Source organism: Ambystoma mexicanum, chromosome 14, assembly GCF_040938575.1.
Source record: "Ambystoma mexicanum isolate Mex_15411 chromosome 14, UKY_AmexF1_1, whole genome shotgun sequence".
In the NCBI taxonomy this organism is placed as follows: Eukaryota; Metazoa; Chordata; class Amphibia; order Caudata; family Ambystomatidae; genus Ambystoma; species Ambystoma mexicanum.
Window position 1 is genome coordinate 399,208,756 of NC_090940.1, and position 13,620 is coordinate 399,222,375.

The window sequence follows — 13,620 nt, forward strand, 5'->3', positions numbered from 1 at the left end:
TTGTTTTAAAGCAATATATATCTTTCCTGGAAGAATTTACGAGATGGGTGGAAAGACGCAGTGAGCATAAGCTGCATTCCCTTGCTATGTTTATCCTTTAAATGAATGATTTCAACCACTTTTCTATTAGATGCTACTGCTCTGTCGATATGTCTGTCATTATACAATCATTGCCGTCGTCAGTTAGCCATATCGCTGCTCTAGGATTAAGTCACTTATACTTGAGTTGATCAGCTTCATGTCAAATAACTGACCTACTCCCGGTTGGGTAAAATCCAAGTCACCCAAGTGCAATCCAGTCAAAATTTGAAACACCAAATATCCTGATACTGCTTCAGTGGCATGGCATTCACAAGACCACACAACAAGCCCCTCAATCGTGTCATGAGCACCATATACCATCATCTCCCCGCCCACTACAGCTCAAGGCCCTCTACATGTGCTATAACCCACCACAACTAACAAGGGAACCTGGCACAAATCAGGCACCCCTGGAGAATAATTAAAATTCTGCGTTCACTCAAAGGACAGCATGAACATGCTTCTTAAATTAAAAAGCAATAATACATTTTTGAATCAGCTTTCAATGAATATAGGGACTTCTTCAGCCAGCTGAGAGAACTTACAAGAAAAAGTTAATGGCTCCCACAAACAACAAAGATTCTACAATAAACTCATCAACTCTTTTAACTTAATTTAGCCTAAGGACTACTTGGAAAATACTAAATGCAAAACCAAAGGTAGCTCCTTCACATATTTCCGAGGCGAATATCAAAAGCCCGCTGTCTCCAAACACCACATAAGAAATCCAATAATTGATTGTAGCCAAGCATCAACTAATCAGGTTTAAAGCTACGGCAGCTAAATTCAAACAGCTGTTGGAAAAATCAGGGAGGATGTTCTGCCCTTCACAGATGTGGAGGTTAGGCTTCCTAAGTGCTCTGTGATCTTTTGGCCTCCTGTGATCATATGGATCACGACATCTAAATTGATCGTCTAGGGAGACAAATTCTTCCCTTGATTAATTCCTGAACTTCGAACAGAGACAACAGAATAGACTTAATTTCTCCCACAGAACTCGAACAGTAGCCTGTTATGGAGCTGTGCATGGTCTACTACCTCATTGACAATATTTACCATCTATATGAAACTGCTTATGAAGCTAATGACGAGTTGTAGACCATGGGAGGGATTTTGGAAGTGCAGTTATCCTAATTGGGGCAGAGCATACCTCAATATGTAGATTTTATCCATTTACCTTATTTATTACCAATGGGCCTCATTACGACTTTGGCGGTAGCCGTTCCTGAGTCGTTTTTTACCAGCACCCAGGAATGGGTAATTACCGGGTCATTACGTCCCCGCCGGATCCGCTAATTGTCCATTCCCGGGCGCTGGTAAAAAATGCACCCCATAGGGCTCAATGGGAATGGGGAGGCCGGATGCACCGGCATCATTCAGAATGGTGCCGGTGCATCCGGCATGGTCTGCTCGCGGGTGCCGGTCCGCCCGCCAGGTCAGAGCTGGCGGGTGGTAAAGCACCCGCAAGCAGACCTCGTAGTTTGCCGGTACGGTAACAATGGTACCAGCAAGCTTACCGCTACCGTTGTTACTGTACCGGCAAACTTGTAATGAGGCACAATATCTTGACTAAAGACCCTTAATTTTTCACATTCTAAATATCCTTTATGAGGAAAACTACTGAGAACGGACCCCTTCAAACTATACCAAACTGGGCCTCTCTGTAGAGTTATTGGTCCCCCTATCTCTGTGCTAGGGCTCAGAAACTCCTCTTACTGCCTGTAACGCTCCAATTACTTCATTCAATAATTCCTACCATAGAAAAGCCATAAAGCTTACTAATAAGTGTATTGTTCGTCAATAAAACTATAAGCTTATGAGGACATTTTCAGTTGATGAAGTTTTGAGGTTTGGAGGGTAAAACGTATTTCTTAGGGATATGCAGGATATGCAGGCTTCCTAGCATGATTAGTGTACTGCGCTTTGCCTGTGCTACTGCTTGTGCGCCATCATGGCTAAACATTGGACTGGAAGTATTTCCTGTGGTTCCCAGCAGCGTTCTGCCACTGAAAAGGGTGCAGCGCGGGTGTGTCTGCCGATGCCCACAGCACGGGATTGCAAATTCTCTTTTTACCCTAGGTGATTCTTTTGGCACCAGGAGGCCGCCAAAATGTGAGAAGCCGATTACACACACCAGAGTTGCATACAATTGCATCATTTTCGGCACATTATCATGTAGTTATTTTTGTTTTTAGTTTGCGTTAATCAAATATTTTGTATCACCCGCTGCGTCGGGTATAAGGGTTGTTTACAAGCAAAGGCTTAATTTTGTTTGTAAAAAATGGATAGGACAAAAAATCTAAAAACTTTTCTAATGAAGGGTATTCGAGGCTAAGGTGTTTGATTTGCAGCTAATGAATTAGTTCGAATTATGTTGCTATTCATACCAAAAATATATTCTAACATTTGATGCAATTTAATATAATATTTCAGAACATATATAAAACTGGAACCAACATTTATCTTGATTTAATTTGTTTGGGCATTGAGCCATTGTAAAACTAAACTCCTGGAATGCGGAATACAAGAGAAAGCAACAGGCCAAAACATAAAAACAAAATACCATTCATCGTCATAACAGCACATTATGCAAATAACTGGCTTTCTTGGCTTGCTGAGATTAATGTAGCAATCAGCACCGCTCAGGGTAGTCTACAGGGCCGGTAACAGCCCACTACCCCGAGCTTAGGTAGGCCCGAGATGAAGCAAGGGCCTCGGCTAGGGCTGGCAGGCCGTTACCGGCCCTGTACGCCCCTCTGAGTGGGGGGATTGCTATTCGCACCCCAGAGTTTGTTTAGGGTGTGAATAGTTGTATTTATTTTTTCATCGGGAGATGAGCTCTGCACGTATTGCACAAACCCAGTCTCCTGTAAAGAAAAAGATTGCCACCGCCATAGCAAATAGAAAAGGGACTTATTCACTATTCTATTTCTATGGCAGCGACCGCAAGAATGGATTGCCGGGAGAGGGGTGGGGGAAGGGTGTGGGATATCTATGAAGGGTAAGGGGAGGGTTTGGGCATGGGGAGGCAACAGGGAAAGGCTCCCGGTTACCTCCCAACAATCAAGATGACACCACGTGAGGAAGGGCCTTGGGTGGCTGGAAAATGTGGGTGGTAGACTGTATTTTCTCACACGCATTTCCAGACACCCCATTGGCTGAGTGACCTTCCCAGGGTGTGAATCTCTCTTAATCTTAGCAAACCAATAAAGCCACACCCTTCCAGCCCACTGAGATATGTCACACCCTTTCCCCACCCCTTGCCCCTCTGCACTTACCTGCTGATCTGGAGCTTTGTGCTCCAGTCCCAACAATCCGTCCCCACTGCCGCCCCATAGAATTAGAAAAGGGACTAAGTCTCTTTTCTATTTACTACAGCAGTGGCCATCTTTTTTACAGGATATTCGGATCGGGCAATACGTGTGGAGCCCATCTCCCAAACGAAAATAAATAAATAAAACTATTTGCTCCCCGGATGAATCCTGGGGTATGAACAGCAATCACCGCCGCTCTGTGGGGTGTTCAGGGCCGGTAACAGCCCTGAACCCCTGCTGAGTCCCTTGCTTTGCTCAGGCCTACCTAGGTTTGGGCTGGCAGGCCATAACCAGCTGGGGTGACTGCTACAATCATGCACAATTTTGAAACAGTTCAATAACATCTGTATGAGAAGCCTCTCGGCAGTTCATATGAAGGGCATAGCTCAAGGGTCTGCAGCCTGTAGCTTGCCAGATGTGTTAGGATGTGACTCCAATGATTCCTCACCATTGGCTTCACTGCTTGGAGCAGATTGAAGTTGTAGTCCACAACTCTATGCTTGTGTAGCAGATTTAAGATAAGTTGAATATGTTTGAAAATGTCAGACCCTTAGCCCAGGTTGCCTGAATGCATATTAATTTAGCCTGCCAATCAACGTTTTGCTCGTCAGTGTCTTCCAATTTGTTTACAATGCCTGCTAAATTCCAGGACAAAAAAGTTAAAGAAACATGGCCACAGTTTTTACTAATCACAGGGACCGAAACAACTAGTGAAGTTGATGACCTAAGTGAGGGTGGCAGACATCAATTAAGTATAGTAAGGTCATCAACTCTGTCACCTCAGCCTTGAGATGGTTTCAAATTGGAGGTCCTCCCTCGGGAAAATAATGTGGACACTGTGATGAATCTGATATTGTCATCACTCCCTTTCCTTTGGTAGCCTCTCCCTATGTGGCCAGGGGATGGCAGCCGCTACCTGATCCTGACCCTGGGGTCGGCTATATGAGGGAGAACCACATCGGGGGAGGTGACCCTCAGGGAGATAATATGGCATCATCAGGTGAAGACACATACCCCCCTTTCCCTTTTAGGGATGTTCCCTCTGCATCCCAAGCCTTTATGGATCATTGTAAAGGTACCTTCTAAAGACCTCTTCCAGTATCATGTAGAAGGAAAACCTAGAAAAGTACATTTCCCTACATGTAAAAATACTGAGACGAGGAGGCTGAAGGGAGTAATGCAGAGAACTATAGAATGCGCTCTAGTAGTTACGAGCACTTGATAGGTGCCGGGACATATAAATGGTGGAACCTGAATAAAGTGGAGACAGACTACTTGAGCAACCCACGTTCACTTGAGGAGAAACAAGGGACTGTTGAGCCGCGGTGGAGAAGTCAGTGGAGCCGACTGTCTCAAGGCAGAAGAAGGAAGGCTGCAATAACCTGCGTGTCCCGCTGGGACTGCATCAGAAACAGAAGGCAAGTCTGGTCAGTGGTCGTGGGAATCAGAGAATAGCACCTCATCCTCAGGAACACAAAGAGAGGTTTAGGCACTAGGCGGGAGTCGCGAAGGACATAGCGGCTGGTGAGAGATGACAGTGGATCTGCAAACTGGAGAGGGGGCACCGTGACGCTGACCTCAGTTTACTGTGAGGGACCTAAGAAGTGCTTCAGAAAGTCGATGAGTCCTGGAGTGAAAGAGAGGGACACCGGGGCACTTCGGCAACAATACCTACGCATGCAAATGGAGAACTGAATGAAAGAGAATCATTTTTGGGAAGCCAGGACCAAGAGAGGCCAAGGGAGGGGGGAGAAGAAAACCCCTCACCTCATGAACTTTTGCAAAGCTGTAACAGTTATGAATCTGGGACCTGTGACAAAGGGGAGCAAAGCCAGAGAGGGGTTAAAGGCTGAGAAAGGAAAACACTCACCTCGTGAACTTTTGCAAATATATAGGTCTACAAGTGTATGTAAAGTGCAACATCTTAAACGCCCTGGCAGGACAGTATACCAGGTAAGCACACGTTTGGAAGTGTACATAATGTGAAGCAGATTAAAAGCCCTGGCGGCAGAGTATACCAGGCAAACCCAGGTTAACAAGTGTGTGAAAGGTGAAACACATTAAAAGCCCTGGCAGGAGAATACACCAGGCCAAAGCTGAAGTTTGCAAATTGTAGAAAACACAGGCACAGGAGTACACCAGGTAAACCCAATACAGAGAGTAAAGAGGGACTGACGTGAAAATAACTTGGCAGGGAAATACACCAGGTGTTATGTATAGGTGGAACTGAGATCTCAAACTGTGTTGGAACACAAAGTGCTTTTGTTATTTACTAAGACACCTCCAAGTTGTGTGTCTGTTGGAGTCACGAGGAACCATGAACAGCAACCTCGGGAAGGGAGCCATCCCCTGAAACTGTGAACCTTATCCATTGGGACCTTTGTGTTGGGGTACCTTTATATTTCCTTTGAACATTTGTGCACCTTTCAAGAACAAAGACATTACCCCTTTGCACATTACAGTTACTTTAGAATGTGAGGACGAGGATAGGATTTCGGATACAGGACAGTTTTGCTTTGGACATCTTGACATTGGACAGACCCTTAGTTTTTTCTGAGGAAGGGAAACACCTCTTAGAAGTAGGGCCAGTGAGGCATTTTCCAAACCCTTATTATTTAATAAAAGTCTATAACCACCAATATTACTTCTCTGTAATATTTTCTCTTAAGAGACCTTTGCTTAATTTGGGAACAGCAATATATACAGCTCTAGAATCATCATCAATAAAACCACCATGCTTCAAATGAGCTGTCTGAGAAAATGTAATGTGATTCTCAGAATCATTACAAATGGAGGCGCATGTGAGGTGAGAGGCAGCAAGGGAAGACTTGGATGTTGAATTCCATTGGGGAGCGCAGGAATATCTTGTAGAAAATGATGAAATAAAAGGTTGGCATACAAGGCTATGAAACATTCTACTGTTAGGCTTACTCAAGGAATAGAAATCGATGACGCCTTTCCCTTATTGAAATAAATAGCATATAACCAATAAAAGCAAAGAAGCCTGATTATAGTGTCAGGACCTATTAAATGGTCTGTAACCTTTGTGTTTGGCCTCACTCAGCCCAATTATTCAGCATTTTCATTTGCGAAAAAATTAATATCGACATTCGCTGCTTAATACACTCAGAATATCCAAAGAAACTATATAGTGTACATTGATTTCTGCTAGAACCACATCGTCTATGTACGCGTTCTCACCTGTCTGCCCACTCCTTAAGGGCTTTCAGTTCTGCCATCTGCTTTTCTTGTGCCAGTTCCGTTAATTTGGTTATTAGCTGTTCAATAAAGTATGGAAACATTAAGGTCAGTGTAAAATACAGACAGTACATGATGGGCATGTAATCGAAGACTTATACCGGCATAGTACAGTGCAATAAGACCCTGGCTTGACATTGACGGACATTGAAACAACCAGTACTTCATTTATTAAAGATATATTCTAAATAGACCTTGTGTCTTGTGGTGGCGGCTGCCATCTCCCTCATTTTTGGTTCAAAGGTGTAGGTTCAGAACCAAATTTTAAGCTTAGATCAGAATCTTAAACTTACATCTTTACCAAAGGGGCATGTTCCGCGCCATGAAAACGGTCCCGCTTTGATGAAATATAGAGCAAAATGTTCCATGCAGATGTGTAGCGTGTACTGTTAAGAGGCTGGTGGGGCAAAGGAAGTCTGCCCCTACTCCTCTCATGTGTGTGCAATGGGCATACTCAGTGCTGCACTTGATTGACTTGAGACGTAGCGTGGGCGCTTCAGGCCTTTGTGGTGGCACAGAGCTGGGACACGGAGCAAAGATAAGGAGCTGTACATGCATGAATGCATGTATGTAACTGGGGTTTGTCTGTGTGTGCATGAGAGCAGGTTAATGCATGAATGTGCCTGTACGTGTGTGTGATAGCGAAGTGTGCATCTGTCGTGTGTGTATGCTGTATGGCGGAGAGTGAAGAGGCAATGATTGTGGGGTGACTGGGATTAGGCCTGGCATTGAACATTGGCAGACATCATTATCATTTCTTCCTTGTATTTGTATTGTACTGTGGCATGTGACTTTGTCCTGGGACTATTGGCATGCCTGTATATGCTTTATTACACTAACATTATTACTGCATTTTGGACAATAGAAGCATGAGCATGTTCTTATGAGTGACACAGGCCTATACTGGCACAGATAGCAGTGACATTTCATTTGTAGTACTGTGGCACAAGGCGGAGTGTATCCTGGGTCTACTGGTATTTAGTGGCACAGTCAGCCTGAACACGTTGTATTACACCAGAATGATTACTTAATTACGGCCAAAGCTAACATGAGTTTGTTTTTAGGTGCGGGTACTGGCATATATTGGTACAGCCAGCATGGATATGTTTTATTACACTGGCAATATAACTTCTTTGTGTGGATACTGGGATATAAAGAGGCCTAGCCAGCATTGACATGTTGTCTTAGAGAGGCATTAGAGCATTAAGGGAAAAGCCAAGATGAGTGTGTTCTTACGTGGTGATATTGACATATAGAGGCTTAGCCTGCAGTGCAATATGTGCACAGCCAACATAAAAGTGTTTTTAGGAGGGGATACCAGCATATCATTGCTTAGTCAGCATTGACATGTTTTCTCATTTTAGCATTAGAGCATTAGGGGGAAAACTGACATGAGTGTGTTCATGTGTGGGGATGTTCACATACATAGGCTAAACCAGCATTGACATGTTTCCATAAATGGGTATTACTGGATTATGAGCCAAGCCAAATTGAGTGTGGTATTACTGGCTTATATTACAGCAGCCAGCATGAAAATGTCTTTTTTCACTGGCAGAATACTGGCATATATTGTTAGCAAAGACAACAGGCAAATGTGTTGGAAAATGCTCCTGGTCTCCATGTGACCTGGCCATATGCTAGATTATTTTATGTGTTACACTATAAAACACATTGTAAAGTGTATGTATATATTTTCTCACAAAAAGTGTACTGTAAAGGGCATCATTCTAACCAAATATTTGGTTGATTGGGGTTCCCTCACTGTAGTCGGTGTCTCACACACTTCCCAGCACAATATTGTAAAAACATTCACCAGCACCGCAGTTTGTGACTCTGCCACCTGAAACCCTCCTTCTGTGCCGTGAAGAAGGGCATCTGGCACAACTGTAAGTAGGAAATGATAGAGCTACAAATGCGGGCAAGTGGATGCTGAATCGCACGCAAACAAAGAGGAGTAGAGGGGATGTGGATGCGCATTTCTTCCAGTCATCCATTAATGTACACATGAGAAATGTGTTATCATTTAGAATGCACAGACTGACCTCTCAGAGTCCCTCACAAGTTGTAATGTGTGCAGGGCGGCGTGCATAGGTTAATGTGTGCAGGTTGGCGTGCGTAGGGCATCTGTGCAGGGCGGCATGCTTAGGGTAATGTGTGCAGGGCCGCGTGCGTAGGGCAACGTGTGCAGGGCGGCGTGCATAGCGCAATGTGTGCAGGGCGGCGTGTGTAGGGCAATGTGTGCAGGGCGACGTGCGTAGGGTAATGTGTGCAGGTCGGCGTACGTAGGGCCATGTATGCAGGACGGCATGCGTGCGGTAATGTGTGCAGGGTGGCATGCATAGGGAAATGTGTGCAGGGTGGCGTGTGTAGGGCAATGTGTGCAGGGTGGCGTGCATAGGGTAATGTGTGCAGGTCGGCGTGCGTAGGGCAATGTGTGCAGGGTGGCATGCGTACGGTAATGTATGCAGGGCGGCGTGCATAGGGTAATGTGTGGAGGGTGGCATGCGTAGGGAAATGTGTGCAGGGCCGTGTGCGTAGGGCAATGTGTGCAGGGCAGTGTGCATAGTGCAATGTGAGCAGGGCGGCGTGTGTAGGGCAATGTGTGCAGGGCGGCGTGCATAGTGTAATGTGTGCAGGTCGGCGTGCATAGGGCAATGTGTGCAGGTCTGCGTGCATAGGGTAATGTGTGCAGGGCGGCGTGCATAGGGAAATGTGTGCAGGGCGGCGTGTGTAGGGCAATGTGTGCAGGGCACCATGTGTAGGGTAATGTGTGCAGGTCGGCGTGTGTAGGGCAAAGTGTGCAGGGCGGTGTGCGTAGGGTAATGTGTGCAAAGCCGGCATGCGTAGTGCAATGTGTGCAGGGTGGCATGCGCAGGGTAATGTATGCAGGGCAGCGTGCATAGGGTAATATGTGCAGGGTGGCGTGCGTAGGGCAATGTGTGCAGGGCAGCGTGCATAGCGCAATGTGTGCAGGGCGGGGTGTGTAAGGCAATGTGTGCAGGGTGACGTGCGTAGGGTAATGTACGCAGGTCGGCGTGCGTAGGGCAATGTGTGCCGGTCGGCGTACGTAGGGCCAATTGTGCAGGACGGCATGCGTACGGTAATGTGTGCAGGGTGGCGTGCATAGGGAAATGTGTGCAGGGTGGTGTGTGTAGGGCAATGTGTGCAGGGCGGCATGCGTAGGGTAATGTGTGCAGGTCAGCGTGCGTAGGGCAATGTGTGCAGGGTGACATGCGTATGGTAATGTATGCAGGGCGGCGTGCATAGGGTAATGTGTGCAGGGTGGCATGCGTAGGGCAATTAGTGCAGGGCAGCATGCATGGGGCAATGTGTGCAGTGCCGTGTGCGTAGGGCAATGTGTGCAGGGCAGTGTGCATAGCGCAATGTGAGCAGGGCAATGTGTGCAGGGCGGCGTGCGTAGTGTAATGTGTGCAGGTCGGCGTGCATAGGGCAATGTGTGCAGGTTAGCGTACGTAGGGAAATGCGTGCAGGGTGGTGTGCATAGGGAAATGTGTGCAGGGCGGCGTGTGTAGGGCAATGTGCGCAGGGTGGCATGCGTAGGGTAATGTGTGCAGGTCAGCGTATGTAGGGTAATGCGTGCAGGGTGGCGTGCATAGGGAAATGTGTGCAGGGCGGCGTGTGTAGGGCAATGTGCGCAGGGTGGCATGCATAGGGTAATGTGTGCAGGGCGGTGTGCGTAGGGCATTGTGTCCAGGGCGGCGTGCATAGGGCAATGTGTGCAGGGTGGCGTGCATAGGGCAATGTGTGCAGGGCGGCGTGTGTAGGGCAAAGTGTGCAGGGCGGTGTGCGTAGGGTAATGTGTGCGAAGCCGGCATGCGTAGTGCAATGTGTGCAGGGCGGTGTGCGAACGGTAATGTATGCAGGGCAGCGTGCATAGGGTAATGTGTGCAGGGTGGCGTGCGTAGGGCAAAGTTTGCAGGGCAGCGTGCATAGGGTAATGTGTGCAGGGTGGCGTGCGTAGGGCAATATGTGAAGGGCGGCGTGCGTAGGATAATGTTTGCAGGGCGGCGTGCGTAGGGTAATGTATGCAGGGCGGCGTGCATAGAGTAATGTGTGCAGGGCGGCGGGCATAGGGCAATATGTGCAGGGCGGCGTGTGTAGGGTAATGTATGCAGGGCGGCGTGCGTACGGTAATGTATGCAGGGCAGCGTGCATAGGGTAATGTGTGCAGGTCGGCGTGCGTAGGGCAATGTATGCAGGGCAGCATGCGTATGGTAATATATGCAGGGCGGCGTGCATAGGGTAATGTGTGCAGGGCGGTGTGCGTAGGGCATTGTGTGCAGGGCAGCGTGCATAGGGCAATGTGTGCAGGGCAGCATGCATAGGCCAATGTGTGCAGGGCGGCGTGTGTAGGGCAAAGTGTGCAGGGCGGTGTGCGTAGGGTAATGTGTGCGAAGCCGGCATGGGTAGTGCAATGTGTGCAGGGTGGCATGCGCACGGTAATGTATGCAGGGCAGCATGCATAGGGTAATATGTGCAGGGTGGCGTGCGTAGGGCAATGTGTGCAGGGCAGCGTGCATAGCGCAATGTGTGCAGGGCGGGGTGTGTAGGGCAATGTGTGCAGGGTGATGTGCGTAGGGTAATGTATGCAGGTCGGCGTGCGTAGGGCAATGTGTGCAGGTTGGCGTACGTAGGGCCATGTGTGCAGGACGCCATGCGTACGGTAATGTGTGCAGGGTGGCGTGCATAGGGAAATGTGTGCAGGGTGGTGTGTGTAGGGCAATGTGTGAGGGGCGGAATGCGTAGGGTAATGTGTGCAGGTCGGCGTGCGTAGGGCAATGTGTGCAGGGTGACATGCGTACGGTAATGTATGCAGGGCGGCGTGCATAGGGTAATGTGTGCAGGGTGGCATGCGTAGGGCAATGTGTGCAGGGCAGCGTGCATAGGGCAATGTGTGCAGGGCCATGTGCGTAGGGCAATGTGTGCAGGGCAGTGTGCATAGCGCAATGTGAGCAGGGCAATGTGTGCAGGGCGGCGTGCGTAGTGTAATGTGTGCAGGTCGACGTGCATAGGGCAATGTGTGCAGGTCAGCGTATGTAGGGCAATGTGTGCAGGGTGGCGTTCGTAGGGAAATGTGTGCAGGGCGGCGTGTGTAGGGCAATGTGCGCAGGGCAGCGTGCGTAGGGTAATGTGTGCAGGTTGGCGTGCGTAGGGCAATGTATGCAGGGCAGCGTGCATACGGTAATATATGCAGGGCGGCATGCATAGGGTAATGTGTGCAGGGCAGTGTGCGTAGGGCATTGTGTGCAGGGCGGCGTGCATAGGGCAATGTGTGCAGGGTGGCGTGCATAGGGCAGTGAGTGCAGTGCGGCGTGTGTAGGGCAAAGTGTGCAGGGCGGTGTGCGTAGGGTAATGTGGGCGAAGCCGGCATGCGTAGTGCAATGTGTGCAGGGCGGCGTGCGTACGGTAATGCATGCAGGGCAGCGTGCATAGGGTAATGTGTGCAGGGTGGCGTGCATAGGGCAATGTCTGCAGGGCAGCGTGCATAGGGTAATGTGTGCAGGGTGGCGTGCGTAGGGCAATATTGCAGGGCAGCTTGCATAGGGTAATGTTTGCAGGGCGGCGTGCGTAGGGCAATGTATGCAGGGCAGCGTACGTACGGTAATATATGCAGGGCGGCATGCATAGGGTAATGTGTGCAGGGCGGTGTGCGTAGGGCATTGTGTGCAGGGCGGCGTGCATAGGGCAATGTGTGCAGGGTGGCGTGTGTAGGGCAAAGTGTGCAGGGCGGTGTGCGTAGGGTAATGTGTGCGAAGCCGGCATGCGTAGTGCAATGTGTGCAGGGCGGCGTGCATACGGTAATGTATGCAGGGCAGCGTGCATAGGGTAATGTGTGCAGGGTGGCGTGCATAGGGCAATGTTTGCAGGGCAGCGTGCATAGGGTAATGTGTGCATGGTGGCATGCGTAGGGCAATATTGCAGGGCAGCGTGCATAGGGTAATGTTTGCAGGGCGGCGTGCCTAGGGTAATGTATGCAGGGCGGCGTGCATAGAGTAATGTGTGCAGGGCGGCGTGCGTACAGTAATGTATGCAGGGCAGCGTGCATAGGGTAATGTGTGCAGGGCGGCGTGCGTAGGGTAATGTGTGCAGGGCGGCGTGCGTAGGGCAATATGTGCAGGGCGGCTTGCGTAGGGTAATGTGTGCAGGGCGGCGTGCGTAGGATAATGTGTGTAGGGCGGCGTGCGTAGGGCAATGTGTACAGGGCAGCGTGCATAGGGTAATGTGTGCAGGGCGGCATGCATAGGGCAATATGTGCAGGGCGGCGTGCGTAGGGTAATGTGTGCAGGGCGGCGTGTATAGGGCAATGTGTGCAGGGTGGCGTGCATAGGGCAATGTGTGCAGGGTGGCGTGCATAGGGCAATATGTGCAGGTCAGCGTGCACAGGGTAATGTGTGCAGGGCAGCGTGCGTAGGTTAATGTGTGGAGGAAAGACTTGGGATTACATCAGTAAACACTGATTCAGCTGATTGGAGCATAAAGAGTGTCTGGTTCACACTTTCTATAGCTATACAGATTTAAATTTGTCTCTGTATGAAGATTTTAAAAGAGAGCATTATTCTATTATAATAATACTAAAGGAAACGATTGTCCCAATGGAAGACGCCAAATGGAATGGTCTATATGGGAAGGTAGGGAATGGATCATAATCTCAAAGTAGGATTCAGCAGACCTTCAGGGGGTGGAACTAGGAAAGGTTAAGAACACTGTGAAATCAAGAATTTCAAGTCAGGATGATGAGAATGACTTACTATGAATGGCCGAACAATCTCCATTAGAGAGTATTTGACTGCACTTGAGCAGGCGCATACACCCAGAGAACTACCTTTAATCTTGTCTTTCGGTACGGAGAAGAAGTAGCATGCTCTTTGATCAGATAAGGATCACAGAAGTGGAAGATGGCTGACTTAAGACTTCTGGTCACGTGAGCCAACCAGGGCAGGTGCAC

General features: G+C 48.7%; 1 protein-coding gene across 1 annotated transcript in view; it reads right to left on the reverse strand.

The window, feature by feature from the left end:
* Nucleotides 1-13,620, reverse strand: part of PLCB2 (phospholipase C beta 2) — a 1,211,696-nt gene that overhangs the window by 176,582 nt on the left and 1,021,494 nt on the right. Inside the window, exon 27 of the mRNA XM_069637528.1 lies at nucleotides 6,597-6,673. Within this exon, the coding sequence (XP_069493629.1) occupies nucleotides 6,597-6,673 (77 nt within the window). The remainder of the gene's footprint in view (nucleotides 1-6,596; nucleotides 6,674-13,620) is intronic.